General features: G+C 47.4%; 1 protein-coding gene across 5 annotated transcripts in view; it reads right to left on the bottom strand.

Annotated features, from left to right (window-relative positions):
- Positions 1 to 22,232, bottom strand: part of inpp5a (inositol polyphosphate-5-phosphatase A) — a 100,060-nt gene that overhangs the window by 34,470 nt on the left and 43,358 nt on the right. For all 5 annotated transcript variants that reach the window (XM_084710097.1, XM_084710098.1, XM_084710096.1 and 2 more), the window contains exons 5-8: positions 14,997 to 15,060; positions 13,737 to 13,840; positions 8,280 to 8,332; positions 6,949 to 7,068 (exon numbers count right to left, since the gene is read on the bottom strand). In XM_084710097.1, the coding sequence (XP_084566223.1) occupies positions 6,949 to 7,068; positions 8,280 to 8,332; positions 13,737 to 13,840; positions 14,997 to 15,060 (341 nt within the window). The remainder of the gene's footprint in view (positions 1 to 6,948; positions 7,069 to 8,279; positions 8,333 to 13,736; positions 13,841 to 14,996; positions 15,061 to 22,232) is intronic.

Here is a 22,232-nt window from a genome sequence, read left to right as displayed (position 1 = left end):
AATCTCTGGCCTCGACTCCCCCAGCCACTGATAACAATATATTTATGAGGCAGTAAAAAGAGTCTCACTCTTCCCCAACCTCTCTCTCTCTCTCTCTCTCGCTCTTTCAGCTCTCTCTTTCTTTCTCCGTGGTGGGTCCTTTTGCTGGTCCTCAGTCGTAAAAGCACACACACAGTGGCTCTTTCTGGGGGGAGGTAGGGGGGTAAAAAGGAGCACAGGAGGCCGGGAAAGGTGCTTGTTGTGTGGGGGACATGCACCTGTCTCTCAGCCAAGTGCTTCAAGGGAGAGGAGGTTTAGTACACTAATACACTCAGCACTGATGATGTCATAAATGACCTTCCACACTTAAAAGGGGCTGAAAGACTGGACATAAGAAGAGATGGCATTCGAAATGAGGAAATGGATGAAGAAAAGGAAATAAAAAAATACAATGAATAAATCAATATATGGAGTTGGCAAAAGAATGTATGCTGGAATGTGTGTGCCTATGAAGTTGATGTACATTTTGCATCTATGGCTGAAAAACATGAGCAACAATGATTTAAAACGTTAAACGTCATCCATAAGATCTCAATCAATGTTTTTGTCTCGCCCTAAATGTTATTTCAATATCTCGGGTGGAAGCAATATCTTTAAGATATGTTGTTTCCTTGATCTCGGGAGGGAGGTAAAGATGAGAGCATTCCCACGAGAGGCACTCGAGCCACAGGGAGAGAAGGAAGCAGGGAGAGGTGAGGAGAGGAGAGAGAGCCTAATGAGAGAAGATGGAGGGAGGACAGGGGAGAGAGCGTGGGAGGAGACGAGAAGAGGAGAGCAAGAGTAAGAAGGAAAAGACAGCGTTGGGCAGGACCATGTCTCGATCCTCAGTGTAGTGTGGGAGAGAGTAAGAGAGGGAGAGAGAGTCTGTGTGTGTGTGTGTGTGTGTATGTCTCTCCCCCTAAGGGGATAGAGCCCACAGCTTTATCCCACTAATAGCCATGTCTAATACGTGGGCCCGGGCCGTTTTGTCTGCGGGTCTAAGGTATCAGCCGCAGGTCAGAAGGTAACACTCTGTTTACAAGATCATTTCCTAAAGCACTCGTGGTGACCCGCTGGTGTGAAAGTTGACTTTTGCTTGGCCTTTGTGGGGGGCCCGAAGAATCGCCACATTAGCCACAGTGGACTGGGCGTGAATGGGACAGAGGTGGGGGGTCCTAGGTGCCCCCCTGCTAGCCCCCCCCAGCTGGGGCCCCATTAGGCGCGTCATCACAGTTCATTCAGGCAAACTGTAACAGTGTCAGCGACATTCCCCCACAAAGACGCACTCCTTTACACAGTCTATAAACATGCTTCCCCCCAGCCAATTCATCGCGCGGTGACACCCCTGAAAGAGTCTCTTCTTAGGGGCCGTTCTCACTGAGGGGTGGTGGGGGGGGGGGGGGGAGGGGGGGCGTGAATCAGGCCTTCCTGGGGCCACACAAAGACGGGGGGTCAGCCGCTAATTTATAAGACGGCCCCTAACTCTGCTCCCAGGCCCCCTACAGCCTGGCCACAAAGCACTGGGAGCACATTCCTCTCACACGCACACTCTTCCCTGCTCACATGCAAAAACGCACACATGCAAGAACGCACACATGTGCACCCGCGTACAAGCAAATAGCAACTCTTTCTTTCTATCTGTCAGTCTTCCTGCCTGTCTGTCTGTCTGTCTTTTGGGTGCATGCACACACACACACACACACACACACACACACAAAACCAGTCCCATGATTAAGTATGACTGACAGTTAGGCTGAGTCATAATGGATGAGCTTCCAGGATTATGCTCTGTGATAGCGGGTCTTACGAGGGTCCATGTCACTGGGAGACGACGGGACGACTTACCATTAGTTGGCCAGTCAGATTCATCTCTGCACAACTCGACAGCACAATGCTGCTCATCTCTCGCAGCGCGTCCATTGTGAGTGATTTGGGAGAATGTTAACATTGTGAAGAATGTGCTGCTTGACGTCTGGGTGAATGGGATGGGGGTGGCCCTCGCTGTGACCTGTGACCCCCTGAGGACCACCACCCCTCCTTCCCCACCTCTCCCACCCCACCCCACACAGTCAGGTTGGGGGGTGGCGCGGTCACTGAGAGGTTAGAGGACAAGCCAACCCGACCGGGCCACGTCAAACCCACAACGCCGTTGACCGGGCCCCCCCCCCCCCCCCTCCCGAAACAAGCCAGCGGGGACAGGAAGTTCACTCCATGTAGTGGTGTGTGCTTTAAGGTGCTTTAAGGCGTCTCATCCCCTCAGATGACAGGGCCTAGAGGAAGACGCATCTATTCACAGCGCGCAGAGTCTGGTTACACCTGGGGATTCACCAAGTCATAGACTATCCTTATCCTTACAAGATACGGACAACAGTCACACCGACATCTGTCACTCTGCCTGCACTACAAAGTGTACTGAGAGAGAGAGAGACAGAGAGAGAGAGAGGGGGGAGAGAGAGAGAGAGGGAGAGAGAGAGAGAGAGAGAGAGAGAGGGAGAGAGAGAGAGAGAGAGAGAGAGAGAGAGAGAGAGAGAGAGAGAGAGAGAGAGAGAGAGAGAGAGAGAGAGAGAGAGAGAGAGAGAGAGAGAGAGAGAGAGAGAGAGAGAGAGAGAGAGAGAGAGAGAGAGAGGGGGGGGGGGGGCAGTGCAGGAGAGGGATGGGGATGAACAGAGAGCGATATAGACAGAGATAGAGACTGAAGGATAGAGAGAGAGATCTGTAGTCAGACAGAGAGCCCAGTGGGAGTGGAGAGGATTAACCCCTGCTGCCCCAGGCCTCCCAGGGTGAGGAGGCAGTTCACAGAGTCACACACTAACACCCCTTCCCCACCCCCTCCCAAACACACACACCCAACTTGCACCTTGCACACTACAGTCTCAGTGAGTGTTTCAGCAAACCCAAGCACACCAGCTGTGTTTTCAAAGCTATCAATCGCACTGTCAACACATTTGCCTGCTTAAATACATTCAAAAGCAATAAACTAAAAACAAATATTCTGCATAGTTGATCGACGATTCATTATGTATTTATTGCATTCACACATGCATTACTCTTACTCTTCCCGCATCACAAATTTCTCCCGGCTTTGCAAAGGATCTCTTATCATTCAGGCCTTTTCCAGCTGAACATGTCTATTGCCTGGAAACTGGCTCGTCTTTCTCCTCTCTTTCAGTCTGTTGTTCTGGGAAAAGCCTAAAGGGAAACATTTAGATTGGAGAGCTCTTTGAGACAGGCTGACAGTTGACTGATGACCGTCCATAAAATGACAAAGAGTCGCTGTGTGGCAGCCAGTTCGGCCCAGTGCCTCCCCATGGGAAACTAATTGCTCTGAATTGTTAACGGCAACATTATTTTTCTGCCAATCATTGCTTTTCAATGCCCCGAAAATGAGCATGAAACAAGCCTTTTCAGGGAACAAAACAGTTAAATGTCCCCAATGTTGATCAAATTAACTTCAGCTGTGTGACAATGGACTATATCTGGGTGAAAATAATAGGGGGCGACAAAGCCTCCTTTATGCCCGGATTTCACAGTTGTAATGTGAAACTGTTCTCTCCTGAACCAGAGCAGGCCCTTTGAATGGGCCAGGGAAAAGGAACAAACCCCAAACCACAAAAGATGATCCTCTAGGAGGAGAGGGGGATGAAAAAGGTGTGTTGATTTTATATTCTACAATGATTTCACATGCCTCACGGCAGCCTGGACTCCCATCAACCTCTTGGTCTGAAGGTTTGAAATTAGAACGCCACTCTTTGAATTCTCTTGGATCAATTGTACCTAGATGAATAAAGCTTTCTTTTTTATATACTGCATACACACAAGCTGGTTTTCACCATGACCGAAGCCCGATAACAAGTTCAGGACTTCAAAGAGAACATCCTTCAAGACAGAATATTTCAAAATCACATCACAGCATCAAGTTCAAACAATTCTTCAAACACCTCACGTAATCATGAAACAACGATCCTTAAAGATCAAGGCAAAAATCGACAAAAAAGCAGTATATAAAGTCTCCTCTGTGGGTGCTCATATGTCCACTATTAAAGAGAGGGGACCGGGTATACAAAACAAGCAGGGGATGCATTTCAAAAAAGCCTTCCCTCCTCCCTTGCTCTCACAGAAGTGGCCCGCGCATTAGTCGAGGCTAAAGGACTGCTTGTTTTCTTGATGGGACTCAATGGAGATCTCTGGCCGCCTAAACGCTGTTCCCTCTCACCATTGTTCCCCTGGGGGGCCTTGTAGCCGCCTGGAGATAAACACCGTTTAGCAGTTAAAAGGGCCACAGAGGAAGACGGCTTATCAGATGTGTTCTCAATAGGCCGTAAGCTGCACTACTAAGCCCCGGCCCTCAGATAAGGAGCTGCTGGACATGGGAGGGCCCAGTTGTGGAGCTCACCCAGCAGGCCTGCTGCTCCACCAGGCTCCTGCAACCAACCAACACCGCCCTCAGATCCCAGCTTGTGGGGAGACCAACCACTAACTCCCCACCATCCACGTCCACCCTGGCCTCCCCTCACTGAGAGATTAGAGCTCAGAGAGACCGAGGGAGAGAGAGAGAGGGAGGGAGGGATGGAGAAAGGGAGAGAGATAGATAGAGAGAGAGAGGGAGAGAGAGAGAGAGAGAGAGAGAGAGAGAGAGAGAGAGAGAGAGAGAGAGAGAGAGAGAGAGAGAGAGAGAGAGAGAGAGAGAGAGAGAGAGAGAGAGAGAGAGAGAGAGAGAGAGAGAGAGAGAGAGAGAGAGAGAGAGAGAGAGAGAGAGAGAGAGAGAGAGAGAGAGAGAGAGAGAAGAGAAAGAAAGAGGGGGAAGGTTGGGCTATGGATATTCACCCCTCTCCCTTTTCCTGCTCTCTTTCTGGGGGTAGGAGTCAGAGTTAGGACAATGGCCAAAAAGATGGTTCCCAACCCGGCGTCTGAATGGGAACACTGTTGGTGGTAGCGCTTCATTCAAAGCCGGTCCTGGCTGCATTGTCCTCCCTGATCGGTGGAGGAGAATGGAGTTCGCTGGTGGCTGCCAAAAGGTTAGCAGCCCCTGTGAAAGGACCAGCCCATTATTCACTGCCCCTACAGAGGCTGGGGACCCTTTGTGTAGCCCAGTACCCCCCCCACCCCCCACCCACAACCCCTCCCCCCCCACCTCCAACCCCTAACACCCCCCCCCCCCCCCCCACACACCCGAGTCTCTGCGAGCATTTTTCTCACTCTAGCGGTCCGGATCCGTGCCTGACTGTTTCCCCAAAATGAGCAGTTGAGGCGCGATGCCTCCCATCCCCTTCTCCACATGGCATACCAGCCTGAACATGCACCGCATCCCTCCCTCTAACACCCCCCCCCGCCGCCCTATCCCCACCCCACCACGCCCCTTAACACCCCTGCTTCCAGTCAGAAACTATCCCCCTCCCCATACCTACCTAAAAAAGGGCAGTGCAAATCCATTGGCCATTGTCAGCGTTCTAATGATACGGAGGAGGACATCTTCCCCGACGCACACAAGAGGGATTCGGAGTGTGGGAGCGTGGAAACTGCCCCTCAGCTCAGCGGGAAAAACATTCAACGCCCTCAACCCCCAGCACTGTGCCATCTAGCTAGCGCTATTTACGATGTGACTTTTAAAAATAAATCAACTTTGATAGCACGACAAAAGTGGAGAAAAATACGGCCAAAACCCTCAATGTAAGCAACAAGCTGGGTCCTTTAGAAACGTCATTGCCTCCCATAAATCCAGGTAAATTATGGCTTCATAAAAATTGTAAAAGCTGCCATATTCCTAAAACACTCCCACTTCCCTGTCCATTAAAGGCAGACCATTCTTTCATCAAATGCGGAATGAAGGAGGGGAAAAATATGATCTTTGAGGAAACATTAAAGCGGTCGTCTCGTATTTCACGAGTGTCAAGAGCCCTGATAATATATGCCAACCTTATATGCATGTAGTTATTCAAAGTGGAGGGGATAAGAGGCACCGTGCATTCTGATGCTGTTTCAATGGAGGGGGTCACATGTTGCTGGGGGCTTTTATTCTGTGTTTGCATGACCAGGTAGAGAGCAGGGGTGGCCCTAGCACACTACATCATTCTGCCCCCACTGTAAATGGATATCCCATAAATCACATTAGCATGGCCTGAGAATGGGCTCTCATGTTTGACTAGTGGAGGAGCCTGGGTAAAGGGTTCTCTACCTGGGAGTGCTACGGGCTGGAGGGAAGGAGGAAGAGAAGGGGAAGGGACGGAGAGGATGCATGGAGGAGAGGATGGATGGAGGACAGGATGGATAAAGGTCAAGGTGAGTCTGTTGCCCTCCAGTGCGTGGGGGAAGGACAGGAGAGAGAGTCAGGAACAGCAGGAGGAAGGATGCCATGGATGGATGTCATGAGGATGTCTTATACTGAAGAAGAATTGATAGCGAAGGGAGAACTTGGATGCTCAAATAAAGAAATGATAAAAGGTATTTAATAGTATCAAGATCAGCTTCTACCAGCTTTGTGACGCTAGTAGAAAGACAAATAATGTATATAGATCTCCTGCCTTCTAGGGTATAAAGTAAACAAGTACCCATATAGCCAATGTCCCCAGCTCAATCTTGCCTTACATGGTATGAGTCCTCTCATATATAGAAAGCTTAAGTCTCATTCCTTCCTTCTAGGATATGAAGACCCTTGTGTGGAATATAGAAGCCGAGTGGCGTCAGCAAGATGGCCTATGGCCTGGATTAAACAGGTGCCAAGCTAAAAACTTATCCTGTCAATGGAGGAGGGAAGGACGACGAGGGGGAGCTGTGATGTAGTCAAGGGTGAAACCAAAGAAACGAGCCACGAGATCAAAGGAAGTGGGACGGAAGAGGGGCGGAGAGATGCAGAACATGTGATGTTCGGTCTGGCGGAGGGGGACAGGAGGATCGAGGGGATGGAGGAGGAGGAGGAGGAGGGCGGAGCTGTACCTGTCCAGGACGTAGCCCAGAGCCTTCTGTCTGGTCCCACAGTAGACAGACGGGCTCTTCTCCCACGCCACCAGGTTGGACGCGTCGTGGAACAGGTGGATGTTGACCAGGTCGAAGGCACTGGGGAGGAGGCATAGAGAGGGGGGACGGGAGAGAGAGGGAGAGAGAGAGAGAGGAGGGAGACGGAGAGAGAGAGAGATGGAGAGAGAGAGAGAGAGAGAGAGAGAGAGAGAGAGAGAGAGAGAGAGAGAGAGAGAGAGAGAGAGAGAGAGAGAGAGAGGAGGGAGACGGAGAGAGAGAGAGAGAGGAGGGAGACGGAGAGAGAGAGAGAGAGAGGAGGGAGACGGAGAGAGAGAGAGAGAGAGAGAGAGAGAGAGAGAGGAGGGAGACGGAGAGAGAGAGAGAGAGAGGAGGGAGACGGAGAGAGAGAGAGAGACGGAGAGAGAGAGAGACGGAGAGAGAGAGAGAGAGAGAGAGAGAGAGAGAAGAGAATCATTTCAAGTTGGAAACCTATATACAGTAACTGACCTCTAGTGTTCACTGCTGATTAACATCAAATCACACAGACAGGTAGAGATCTACAAACAGAGCAGCGATTGGTTGTGACTGTGGCTCTGGCTGTTCCCAGTTGGTTGTGGACATGCCGAATATCCAGACCAAACTAGGAGATGAACCCAACTCTCTCTTTGTTGACAACAGCCAACAACATACGTCTAAAAGCCCAGTATCTAAGGTCAAAGTGAAGGTGATTTACCTGTTGATCTTGTCAGTAGTGGACTCTCTACCTCCCCACTGCCCAAACCATAATTGTATCTCCCCCTCTCACCTCTCTCTCACTCTTTCCCTGTCTAGCATTGAGCTTCTATTAGAGTGTTACGTTTTTAGCCCTTTGTCCCCATGTCATCCTTCTATTAGATTACAATCCTTCCCCTCCTCCTCTACTCAAACCAGGAGCAAAGGTTTGTATTCATCCTGCGCAAGTTCAATTGCAGGTAATGTTTTCTGTCATCTGTCATTTGCAACTGCTTGACTAACGCAATTATGCCTAACCCAATCCTGCCTGGTCCTGTAGCATCCTGTCAAGGTAGACCTCTCTTTCTCTTTGTCTCTCTCCCTGACTCTTTCTCTCGAGAGGATTCTCGGCTGTCTACAAAGACAAGGGATTAGCAGAGCCCCCGGTGAGAAACGATATGGATCGCAAGTAAAAATCAAAGTGACAGATCCTGCCAGACCATTAAAGTGTAGCTAGTCAAAGTTAGAGTGACGAGAGAAACAGGGTGAGGGTAACATGGGAAATGGAGCTTGACTATGCTGTGGTATGGAGGGCTCACCAGTCAGCCAGGGCCCATCGAGTCCTGATGAAGCCTTTTCTGGACCACTTGCACTGCAGCAGAGTGAGACACATACTCCAGGTTAGCATGGACGAACATACAGAGAACACACAAAGTATTAACCACCACTGCCATCAGTCAATAGAGGTCATGGGGCCATCAGTCAATAGAGGTCATGGGGCCATCATAAAACTGTAAAGACAATCACTACCTGGGATCGCATTTCAATATCAAGAATCATTCAATCTAAATTCAATCTGATCTCATCTGGAAGCTACTTGGACAGGCTGGTAGCCCAGTGGGTGGTTTCACATCAGGCACAGGGCTCTCCAGCCACCTGGTCCTGGGGCAGTCCACAGAGCTGTGGTCTGAGTGGATTATCCAATCACAAGTCCAGAGATCTCACACAGCAGCACATGATTCACCATGAAGCTGGTTATTAAATGAGGAGACAAATTGATGCTGCAAGCGTTCTCATTTTGAATACAGAAATAAACAAATAAATAAGGGCTTCTCTGAGGCCCCTAATGGGGAGTTAACCACAGTGATGAATAAACTAATTACGGCCCAGGTCACATAATTACAAATTGACTAATTTTATTTAAAAACTTAGATGCAAATTAAAGGCTGAGAGGTATTTGATTGCGCCTCACATCCTTCAATCTGCATTAGTACAAGATTAACTGTATCAAATTGAATTACATTAGCATACTTGAATTAATCCATACCGCCTGGCGGAATGTATGGCTCCAATTACACAGCACTATCGAACATTGAGACTTTGAATTCAGTGTGTGTGTGTGTGTGTGTGTGTGTGTTTGTGTGTGTGTGTATGTCCCAGGTATTTGGATTCGAATCTACTTTTTAATCCATTACAATTCTAACAATGTTCGGGAATGAAAAATATTATGCATAAAAATACGTTAAATTGGAATATATCCAACAAAACGCAGCATATGTTTCAAGGTAATTTGTTCAGTAATCACATTTATATTGACGTGGCTAGCAGATGTTTTGGTTCACTTTACATTCAGTAAATGTAGTTAAACAGTATGGTCTTCCAGCTGCATGGAAGGTTCAGACTGAATGTGCTGCTTGTCAATTTTTGCATGTGTGTGTGTTGACATAATGCCAATGTAATGACTTAAAGGAATCATTGAAGAGAGGAGGAAAAGGAGGATAAAGTCTAGTGGAGAGGTGGGTTAGCTTTTCCCCCATAGGGACATATCCATGGTGTACTACCGCAGCCAGAGAGAGATTTAATCTGAGGTTTCATTTAAACGACCATTAACTACCATCCCAGCATTAGAATCCATCACTCCTCTGACGGCAGCTTCTTCTCCATGTATGACTGATCTGTCATCTGAATGCTTGCTCATAAAGACACACACACACATACAAGTATGAGTAAGTGTCACAGCACACACATGCATTTTTTTTAACGTTTGTTCATTCCTACAGAACTCTTATGAAACCGACTACGTTGATTCACTACTAACCAATAATGATAGACAGCCAGACAACTTTTGCTGAGAGCTGATTGTGGATGAGAGATCATCCACAATGATCCAGGCCTTGACCTCCATTTATATAGTCAATACAATCACTAACATCACTAATAGGCCCTCGAGGTCAATAAAACCAAAACAACACTATCATCTACACCTGCTGACACTGGAAGCAGTGCTGTTGGCACAGGTGCTGTCCAGTTCAATTTAATCTGCTAAGAAGGTACCATTATCAGATCCCTCCCCTAAACATGATCCCTGGTCAGACCAGACCAGACCAGGGGGGGGGTTCTGATGGGGGCCAGACCAGGGGGGTGGGGGGCGGAGGAGCTTGAGCAGTAAAGGTCAGAAGGCTGGGGGGTGACACCGGCTGACCTTCCACAGGACGGCGGCTTGTCCCCTGACAGTGATGAACAGGCTGTTGCGGAGCGAGCCGTATCCAGGGCTGCCAACCAATCCGGAGACAGGACAGGACGAGTGGAGAGAGAGAGGGAGTGGGGACATCAAATAGATTCCCCATTACAGGAAGCCACTCCATGAACAGCCCACTTGTGTCCATAGGAAGTTTTCACTTCCATCAAATGTCAGACGTAGGAGCCCCATCACCCATAAACACGCACCCCCTCCCTGTCTGGTTTTATCCAATGACCTTTCCTATACCTCAACTCAGAGACCACCCCCAGCTATAAATAACACTGGGCTTTGGGGTGGGGGGGGTGCAGGACCAGAAGGGGTGCAGGACAGGGTTACAGGGGGCCCGTGACAGAAATGCACTGTGAGTAATAAGTAATACACACAAACCCTGATTGATCTGGCCCCATGCAGTCCACCCCCCTCTGCATTTATCTTTATTCCATCATCCCACTCAGGCTGGGGGGGGGGGGGGGGGGTTGTTATGAGGGGGAGGGGGGGGGGGTATAGGGCTCACTGACCAGTATGTGTATATGTATGTGTATATGTATGTGTATGTATGTGTGTGAGAGAGAGAGATGAAAGACACAGAGGCACAGGGACACTGGGTCAAGTTGAACATCCAAACTTTCCAACCTCATTAACTACTTGGGCTCTGAGCGCTCAGGTTGGGACTACAATGGATATGAATCAAAACCACACCAAGGTTACAACACCATGTAATCATACCACAGAGGGCACTAAAAGGGTATGGGAGGTTCACCAGCAATGCTTTTATGAGCAAACCCATGGTGCCAAACCACAAATACCAGCATGCATGGATGGTGATCTACAGCCTGTCTTTCTTTTTTTCCACTTCCGTGCAAACAATCAATAGCAAGGGGACATTAAGGTCTCACTCGTATACTTTATTTATATAAGGCAATGACAAATCCTTATGATGCAATGTTTTTTGGAAGCATGTATTACTGCACCAAACAAAATAAATATATTAATGCTCACGGCCAGTTGAAAGGATTGACGGAACAACGAGAAATGACAGGCCGCCAAATCCATCACGTCGACCTTTCAAAAGAAATGTGCCCGCTATTTTGTCCAGTTCCTTTCTTATTCAGCTTTTCAATTAATGACGGCCAGCCCCCCTTCCCCTCCACTTAAAGCCATAACTCACAGTGTCGGGCCTGCAGGCAGGGCTGGGGTTTTGCATAGAGGGAGGAACTGTCATTTCCACTGAGTCAACCTGGAGAACTTGTAAGGTCAGAAGGCTCCTGTCTAGCCCTCCTGGGAAACAAGGAGCTTTAACACGGGGAGCGAGAGAGGAAGAGCGAGTGTGTGTGTCTCTCTCTGTGTGTGTGTCTGTCTGTCTGTCTGTGTGAAGGGGGGAGGCATGAGCAGGCAGGTCAGATCCTGAACATATCATTACCGCAAAAGCACTAACGTGTGCCCATCAAATGTATTTTCAAGTGCAGACCGGACAGAACAGTACCTCGGTGCCTACCCACTCAACTGCACTGCAGTCGAAGAGATTCCAGTCATTTTGTCTGTTAGCGTAGCAGTTCTTTAAGCGGACCTGCCACTCAACCCTAAACATCTGCTCCCTGACCATGATGATGTCATCGGCCCTGGCCTTGTCACAAGCTGTTAATGGCCGACTGTGATGGTACCGCCCAAGCAGGGAAAGCCAGGTAGTCTCACTCTAACATGCTAAACCGTCTGCTGTCACATTCAACTGTTTAAATATCCGTTTCATTACAAACGTCAACAGAAGACGTCCTCACCACCTAACTACTTAACTCCAAATGAAGAATCACTTGTGTTTCCCCAAGACCCGTGACGTAGGGCTGTGCCCCACATGCTGGCGAGCTTTTGATATGGCTGAATATAGAACTGTTTGCACAAAGGCTGCTCAAACTTCAGTCCGTGCTTCCAACCGTAGTTTTACAACCCGGCGACACGGACCCAGAGCGCCGTCGGGCCCCGTGTGTGGCGGTCCGTCTTGTCCCAGATCTCCTGTTAATAGGATTCCTTAAGGCTGCAGATGGATGGCGAATCCAGGCGGTTTCATCTACTAAAAGACGGCATAAATCACCATGGAGGAAGAGGGGACGAGGCAGGGGTTATCGCCAGCCTTCCTCCCTCATGAGAGCTTTGCATTAAAGCATTAGTGAAATTAATTCATCTTTCATAAGAGGTTTGAGCAGTATCTGTGATCTATGATAACAACCAATTTCTCACTACGGGGCCGGCAGTGAGAAGTGTGTGTGTGTGTGTGTGTGTGGGGGGGGGGGGGGCGGGCGGGGGGGGGGGAATAGCGGGGCCTGATAGACTACACAAATCTGCTCTTTTTAAATGGGCTAACATTATCTGGAGTGCTGCTCTCAGGAGCATCATCCCAGATTCATAACCCAGCCGGGAAAGAGGCATAAATCACAGGCCAAACTTTTCCCATCTATCTGCCCCCTCTCTCGCTCTACCCCTCCCTCATTCAGGTGACAACTTTGCTGTTGTTTTCCTGTCTTGTCCCCCTGAAGGCAAAACAAGAATTTGGCGCTATCGTTTGAAATGACTTCACCCCTTAATTGATGTAATTGGCATTAGATCCTCTACGACATGCAAACCGGGCAACCCAAAGCGGGTGCCAAGTGCGCACATGTCCGTCTGTATGTGTGTGTGCTATGAGAGCTAGCGCAAGACGGAGTGAGCGTGCACATGCATGTCCTGGCACGCGCGCGAGAGAGGGCGCGCGTGTGAAAAAGACGGAAATTGGGAGCCGTCTGTGAGAGGGGCCGTATCCATCTCCTTTGCATATATTTGCGAAGGTGTCCATCGGAGCGTGGTTGACAGATGAGCGGGGAGTGTAGGGACGACACCACAGCCCTGGCTCTCTTTATTACTATATCAGCAGAGCTCACCGCTCCCTCACCATGAGGAGCCAGACGCGCACACACACACACACACACACACAGACAGACACACAGACACACACACCGCTCCACAGAGCACAGCGGCCTGTGCTCAAACAGAAGATCTAAAACGTGTTGAACTGAGTGTACAGAAGCATCCGTGTGTGCTTTCTGGAGGGGAGACTAATCTGAGGTGTTACATGAAAGAGCTGAAACTGAAAAGGGCTTTTCTGGACTTTTCTCTAAGCTCAAGATTAAAAGCATTCTGCAAAGACAACAAAACATTGTAGAAGAGAAAGACATATACAGTGTGTATCTGGAAAAATCTACAATGTTTAAAAAGTTTTGTTCTGTTCAAATCAGATGACACGAAATTAAAGAATAAATAACATGTAATTTAAAGTTCCAAAAACAGAAAGATTTTTAGAAACACAAATATCCCCTAAAGTCCATAATACTGAAACTCAAGTGGACAACTGTATGGGCATATTTCAATTAACATGAATAACTCAACTGAACTTTTAAATGGCCCATGTTTGCCGTGTCAAATCTCAACCACTCTTGACTATGAAGTTGCCAGATCAACAGGAAGTAAGACGGACAAACAGAGGAAGCAGTCAGCGAGTCAGACCCACCTCAGGGAAGTAGTCCTGAGGGAACTTCTCCTTCTCCAACATAGCCGTGCTCTCTAGTGTGTCTGAGTAGATCTCCTTCCCGACCACCTTTTTGAATTTCTTGGCTAACAAAATATGAAACAAAGGGAGACAGAATGTTACCACCACAAAAGCTCATCTTTTAAGAGACCATGAGTCAGAGTGTAAGGAGCCTCAGATGGCAGGGTTGTGCTGTGTGTCCTGTCCCCAGGCCTTCTTCAGACAACTGCTCCACCTGCTGGGGAACATTAGAAGTATTCTGGAGTCTGCCAGGGTGGGGAAGCAACAGATTCTCCACGGCAATTAAAGGTCTCTTGGATCCCCCACTGTGTTAATTATGCCTGCCTTTGATGTAACAGAAAGAGCCTTTCGTTTGAGTCGTTTAAGACCATTTACAGACTGAAAATATCTTCAAGGAGTTCTCTGTGGGTTTGTTGCGGTGGGAACAGATGAAGTCCGGAGGAGGACGATGGGATCCAAACATTCCTGAGAGCATGAAACACACGCTGGAGTCACACTGGGGACCAACACAGGCTGAAAAACAAGGAGTTCCCTCAAGAAAAAAGAAAAACATTTGTCAAATTTAGCTTAGTGGAACCATCCTTTTGTATCTTAAACCACTTTTTTCCACGTGCATTTCGTCATCACATACAGCGAGAAGACTGAATAAGATTTCCGAAGATGGTGATTCTAACGTCTCCTACAGTGTGAACAGGGTTCATACATACCATGTATGTTTCAGTTTTGTTTCCAGTGGATGTGGACCGTATGTGGGGCTCCTTGTATGTGTGTGCTGATGTTCTGAGGATCTGTCCCCTCAGCCTGTCCTTCACTGGGGTGAGAGCCCCGTCCTAACGCTGACTCGGCCCTAATGGGAGGACGGCCCTCCTACATCTATATCCCCTCTTTAATTAGCGGCTCCGCCGGACCCCGGGCCCTCTGACACCACTGGCTGATGAGACCGCCGTAACTGTCCAATAACCCCCGTACACAATTACCACAGGCCCGAAATCTCATGAATTAAATCCTAATATTAATAAGTATTACCATTCTATCTCCTGCTGCTACATTACCTTCCCTGGGACCAATCTTCTGCTTGCTGGTGGTGATGGAACCAGGACCAGGCTGTAAGTGGTTGGTGTGATGTGTAAGGGGGGGGTTTGGGGTGTGTAGGGGGGGTTGGATAGAACGACATGAGGTCTTGAGATGCTGAGGCCGGGTTAAGGCAGGGACTGGACTCACCTTTGAAATCAAACTGGTGGATGTTTTTCAAGGATTCGTGGAGAAAGTAGCAATTTCCTAGTGCCTAGAAAAGAGACAGAGAGAAAAAAAGAGAGAGAAAGAGGGGTATGAGATTAGAAGAATTGTTCATAAACCTTTTCAGATTATTTCGGTTACCCCAGCACATTCACGCAGAAGCACATAATACCATTGTGTAATAGGAGCTTAGATCTGTGGTGATACAGTAAAAGGCTCCATTTCCATAGAGCTTTGACGTGCAAAAGGGAACTCGGGTTTAAACACTTTGGCTCCTTGGAAAAAGATCCCCCTGCTGGCTGAGTCCACTCCCCCATAACCGGTCACAGACACTGCTTCCTTTAATATGAGGTCACTAGCCCTGGATTTAGTGTTTAGTACACAATCAGAGTAGTGCACCATCAATACTGTATACTCAACAGCGCATACTCCGACACTCATCTCAAAGCCTCCCGACGTGAAGAATAACCCATTTTAGCCTTTCAAAGAACACATTCAGATGGAGTTTTGAATAACCAAAGATTTACTTCAATAGGATTAAAATCTTAATTTTCTGAGAGAACAATCGGTCAACTTTCCCAGTCTGTGGACAAGCCAAACAAACTGTGTGGGAAGAGGTGGAATGGTGCCTGGGGGATTTGATGCGGTTCACAGTCTGCTACACTGCTTTCTGCTGCCCTCTTTACATCTGGGGCCATGGCGGGAAAGCCAGCTCTCAATCCCACTGTGTATTTCAGGCAGCACAGCTTTCGCCTTGTGGTAATTCTACCATAGGTCCTCTTGGTGTGTTCTTTTGATTTTTTTCTCCTCCTAGTGGCACGGCACGGAGGGAATGAAAAGAGAGAGGAGTGTGAAACGGGTGATGAAATGAACAGAAGGAGAGAGGTGAAGAAGAGTTATTAGGCGAGGGGGGGGAGAGGGCTGAATGAGGTGGAAACGGCCGTGCGAGACGGAGAGAACCTCCCTGGGACAAGAGGGAAGGTTCCCCCGTCTTCCCAGCTGTGCGGCCCCAGGTGGAGGGCCGACAGGGCGAGGAAGGGCGTCAGGAGCCGTGCAAAGGACTCCACGGAGGGGGAGGGCGGAGGAGGGGAAGGGCGGCAGCAGAGGATTTACCCTGCAGTCTTTTTCTCTCGTCCCTTTGAGGCGCAGTCAGACACCCTCGTGAAGAGAGAGCGAGAGTTTAGGCTAGGCTCGCTCGCTCGCCGCACGTCCCCTGCATTATTTATGAGTCCCGGCGCATCTTGAGATTAAACATTTGCTGATTTGTCAAAAGCACAAACATGAGGTCCTGCCCATCTCCTTGACATATAAGTTCATCCAACAGGAAAACACTGTCGCACATTTAATTGATGAGAACAGCGGCTGGTGACCCAAAGCCACAGCAAGCTCCTGCACTCCTTCAGTCTCTTCCCCTCCTTCTGAAGGAGGACAGGAACCAGATGAACGGCATCAAATGAGAGAAAGAGGGAGGGGGAGAGAGAGAGAGAGAGAGAGAGAGAGAGAGAGAGAGAGAGAGAGGGGGAGAGAGAGAGACTCAAGGTCAACTTTCCATGCGCAGTAGAGAAGCTTCCAGGAAGACCCCCTTTCTTTATCTGTTTGTGCTGCTTTATGTTCTTTTTCACCTCAAACTGCCACTGACAGACAGGGATGACAATGATAAAGACAAGGGATGAAAATAAAATCTGTGTTATTTGTTCAACTGGTTCCACAGAGCTTTTATCTGTGGTTGGAAAAGGAAAAGCTTAACAAAAGAAAGGAACAATTGTGACAAGAAGTAAAGATGCATTTAATAAAAACACCACAATTACTAAACCAGCAGTTTTTTTTTTTATGATAAAAGAATTAAAACAATGCTCAAGATAAATACTGGCGTGCACAGAAAATCAAATTGAAAATATAACAACATCAAAAGTATGTTGTTATTTCCAGTCCCAGTGTAGCAGGAGAACAGCACCAGGCCTCACAGCTGTGTTAAAGCCAGCCTGGCTCCCTCCTGTACAATTCACATTGATTAGTCCTCAAACCCAGCAAACGCCAGGAGTATAACTGGATTTAATACGATGCCTTTAAACAAATCGCAATTAATCAACTCTCAAATAAATGATAAACAATTGTGCCTAAGTGACTATCTATGTAATCATGAGAATCCACTTAACCCCCAACCCTAGTAAATATTTATATGACGCTGGGGCTCAAACCCGCTGGCTGGTTCACTGTCTTTCCCTCTCCCCCTCCACTCTTCATGAAGAACCTATTATATTAGCGGGCCGCAATTAATCTATTTGTCTCTCGACATGACAGGCTCCAAATATTAATAAGAGTAGGGCTGTGCTGACAGGCCGTCCTTATCTTGAACCACTTGCTGTACAATGGCCTGTGTCAAGCGTATGTTTGTCACGTCCCACTTTTATTGATTACCTGCCAGATTCACTTGAAATAATTAAAAGTATATTTTACATATTTATAAACCCCTCTGCCATGGCCACTACTTAATTTTCCATTAGTAAAATGCACTCTATTAAGGCCGACTTGCAGGGCCAGGGGGAGGCAGCAGGAAAATGAGTAATCGCCATAATTGTAGACAGAAAGACAATAAGCGCACCATAAAAGCCAGGTTTTATTGCCTCGTTCTGGCAATGCGATTTCTTATCAGGACCTGTATTGTACACACTACTCAAAGGAAATAAGCACGCGTCTTCCTGGGTGTGCGCGTGTGTTCGAGAGAGAGAGAGAGAGAGAGAGAGAGAGAGAGAGAGAGAGAGAGAGAGAGAGAGAGAGAGAGAGAGAGAGAGAGAGAGAGAGAGAGACAGAGAGCGAGAGAGCGAGAGCGAGAGAGAGAGACAGAGAGACAGAGAGACAGAGAGAGAGAGAAAGAGAGAAAGAGGACATGCAGTTGACATTTCCTAAACCCCCTGCAGACCAGAGCTCCAGTCGTCCCTGTAGCCTATCTGAGAGGAGACAGAGCCACCAGAGGTCCGTCGCCTCGCTGCACGGCCCGCTCCACTGAGTGCTTTATCAATACCCGCCGCAAGCGAAGAAATGAGTTGGGACGGAGGGAAAGAAGTACGCATTCCTTGACCTTCGAATGGATTTTCTGCATTTAATGTGAAAAATGACCCATAAAGCAAACATAAAAGTAATAATTTTGTGCAAGGTCTAACCTCCATTCCGCCCTGGGGGAGCTTGGTCTGTCCCAGGAGAGTTTCTGCTCCTGTCTCCGAGAGACTCCATCCTGGGCCTCAAGCCTCTGGCACTAAGGTCTGTGAGCAGTGTTTACAGCACGGACAACATGATGAGAGGGTTCTGAGGGATACATTAGTGGAGAGAGACAGATCTGGTGTGTCCCTAACCCAGACAGTGCCGTCACAGGGACAATGTGACTCGGCGTGTTGTGAATGCTGTACTGTACCCTGCTCTGAGCCAAATTCCCTAGGGCCTCCACAGGCTTTTTCACTGTCCCTGTCTAAAATATTACTCTTCTAGACAGCGAGGATGAAATGTGAAAACGGGGCCCGGTTCTGCTTTCTTAACAACTCTCTCCCTCCACAGGAAATTTGCCATGTGTCAAATAGCGCACACACACTCACCCACACACAGAGATAGACACTCACTCATGCATGCACACACAGACAAATAACACAGCAGTGCGAATAAATACGCACTTGAAGACGGCAGCACATAAAGGTGTGTCGTTTCAACATGCACACACATGAATGGAGTCTTCAGATGTTAAAGGTCAGCTACATGCTGTCATGAAGGACCAACGCTACCATGCATCACCATGCGGCCAGGACACAGAGGCTTCCACAGAAACATGGAGACTGACTAATGTCTAAACCATTTCATCATTAGTTGCCAAGGAGATCTGTTTTTTTTGACCTGCCATGGTATGATCCGTCATCTCCAAGCTGCCATAGATCATTGTTGTGTTTAGTTATCATGTCATGTCTTTCATGATCCAGGGACATCACCCATTTGATCAGTTTATGGGTGGGAGGTGGGGGGGATGGGGGTTAAACCCTGGTTTACCCAGCAGGCTTGATGGTGCAGGGAGACATCACTTGGTATTCATGTGCCATGCAGTGTTACAGTGAGAAGACCCTCTGCACCAGTCTCCAACACTGCACAAACAAGGTGTTTGTCATCTGCTGCAGTGAAAACACTCCAGGCTGGAGGGGGAAGCGTCAATAGAGAAGGACTTCAAGTTTTTCAAAACAGAGATACGGATCGAGAAGCCATATTACACACACACACACACGTGTGCCACTCGCAGACCCATCGATTGAGTATTCAGAGTATTGAGCCGCTGTGTCTATTATTCATTGGCTGGTGCTGGGGCCTGACTGGATACACAGACAAAACTCTCATTAAAACTTATTCTGTCACTTCTCTTCTCTCCTCTTATCTGAAAGGAGAGGCTGGACGTTTCTCCATCGATCATTTCCCTGAAGGAGCCCATGTCTATGGGGGGAGGGTGGTGTGCAGGTTGAGGGGGTAGGCTGACACAGTGTGGAGAGTTTCAGGCAGCCAGAAAAGAGACCTCAGATATTAAGTAAAGTGATGCAATAAAAGATCTCCATACTGTATTTCTTATGTTGCACACAAGTTGGGTCTTGATTTCCTCATTGGGAGAAGAAAAAAAACGTACCCAAACGCTTCAATTGCTGCCAGCAAAAGTTTTTTTCTGCTTCCTCCGACAAGAGTTGCTACCATTCTGTAGGTACCATTAAGATCTTCTGGACCGAGCCTCCTGCTCATTATTCTAAAATCCCAGGAACGGGAGCAACATGCACTGCATGATTGATCTTCAAGCCGATGATTTTATTATTCTTTTGGAGTAAAATATTATGGATGGGTCTAAACAAGGCGTAATTGGCCAAACCCACGGCAGGAGCCTGACCTGCCAACAATCCAGCCCACTTCCAAGGTTGGCTGCCTCCCTGGGAAATATTGTGCATTAATTTCATTTAGTCTCCCCTCCAACATCCAATGGTAGAAGTTAATTAAATTGCTTGTCCATTGTGTTCATCCACTTACAAAGTTAATGATATTGTGCCTGGGAATTAAAGAGCGTTTTATAAAGCGTGCGGGATGGGAGCTGGCAGCCACTACATTGCCCAGTTGAACCCTGTCAGTCGGCGGGCTGGTGGACCCTCTAATTAGCGGTGAAATGGATGCTTCCATCTGCCAATTTCCTGCCACGCTCATCAGTCGTGCCGTCGCTCCCCTAACCTGCCCGCCCGGAGGGGTCCAAAGCAATAAAACTGTCATGGCAATGACATTCAACAGAGATGAAAAAAATGAGAAACGGAATGCATGATGTGACTCAGACTTTAAAAAGAGCCTTTTAGAATGCCCGTTCTCCCTGTGCAACATCATTGGTTTCTACGCTGTAATACAGATTGAGAAGTCTGATAACTGAATTGAAAGGGTTCGATGCCTCCTGTTTAGGTGAAGTCATAAAAAAATGTTCAGAAAATGACAGCATAACCATTTTGATGTGCGTTTTTGATTAAATCCTTGATTTATCCTTGAACTCAAAGTACCCATTACATTCATTTGAATCAAAACATTATTCTGACATACACTTACTTATTAGCTTCTACATGAAACCTCATTTCCAGTAAGTTAGCAGGGACCCGTAAAAAAAGATTCATGTTTGTATATTTGAACTGCATATTTGCTAATACAGCAGTGCTACTTCAGCATTTTTTCTTTTTTAACGAGGGTATAAAAGATGGGCATCGAAGCTAATTAGATTACACCTGTGGTGTCTGTTATGCTATTGACCCTTAACAGTTAGCCAGTATGCTAGCTAATGGACAGATGCTTGTACATTTCTGGTTAAAGCTGTTATATGCTTGTTATATGCTGTTATATGTGGTGCAGCGCAAATTACACATCACAACGTTGAAAAAGAAACTTGAAGTTTCTGGCTACTGCAGACATCTTTAAAGTGATACATACAAATACATCATATTTATGAGAAGAAATTCTCTCTTTTCAACCCACATCTTCAAATAAGACACTGATCTAAATGGCCAGTGTGGTGAATAACTACTTTCTTTAAGTAAATATGTGGCTCGGCGCTAACAAGATCATCTTACTAAAAGGTTACAAAGATGATGAATATTATCTACATTATTAGACAAAGGCTGGACAACTGAGGCCTCCATTAGTAATTAAAATGACATTACCTCCTCTCCTTCTTTGTTCTGTGCCTGCATGGCTGCCAAGGCCATTATTCAATTGTTTCGGATGCTGGGGGATAAAATGCCTTTAATATACTTATGCTCATTAATGTAAATCATATTTTGCTATGGATGTCCAATAATCAAAAAGAATATTTCAACTTGTTTTTTTTATAGTTCCCATTAGGGAGAAGAGGCTCATGCAAATGACAGGTCTTTGAGTCCATAGATTTTTCCTCATTCTCTTAGACAAAGCTACTAATGTTGTTGTAGACAGTTCATCAATCTAGATTATAATGTGATTTAATATCACGCTTATTCATTTAGGTTCATTTGTGATAGACTATCGGATTAGGATCACATAGGCACAGCAACCAACAGACTTTGTTTTAAGCGCTTGCAGGCAGCATACTTTCTTTGCTTTTCAATAGCTTACGAAGTGTAACAGACTTCATTTTAATATATTGCGAGACATACAACCACACACACACAAACCTCTCTCCAACCACTGACATTGGCAACTTGCTTGTCAATAATGTTTATTGAGCACCTCGCCATTCCACTGAGAATGCTGGGATAGCTGTCAGGGCTGTGACGTCACCTGGGGAGGTGATCAGTCACTGGGTGGCCGGAGGCAGCTTTGATTTGGTCACTGTCCCCCACTGGCTTTGGCTGGCCCATGTGGCCTTGCAATGATAAAGTGGTACCCTTGGCTGTCCAATGAGATACATCTCTATTGCCAAGCTCCACAATGAAATATATTAGTTTGAAGCATATTTGCTGAATCCATCTGTCCCTTCGGAGAGGGATTTATTAGAATGTTCCCCATCGCATCAACAACCCTTCCTCTTCCCTGAATATACACACAACTCTTCCAAACGAAGGCAACCTCGTCTAGCACCTACAGCCTTTCATAAAACACTTTGATGACACTGGACTAGTCAAACGCAATCAGAAATGAGGATGTTGTCTCTTAATGGGCGCGAGGTCCGGTCCCATTTCAAAAGACCCGATGGAACGGGACCAACCA

Source organism: Hypomesus nipponensis, chromosome 11 (assembly GCF_054491055.1).
Source record: "Hypomesus nipponensis isolate SF chromosome 11, ASM5449105v1, whole genome shotgun sequence".
Lineage (NCBI taxonomy): Eukaryota > Metazoa > Chordata > Actinopteri > Osmeriformes > Osmeridae > Hypomesus > Hypomesus nipponensis.
Note: the sequence above shows the minus strand (reverse complement) of the source record. Positions and strands in the feature narration are given on the sequence as shown.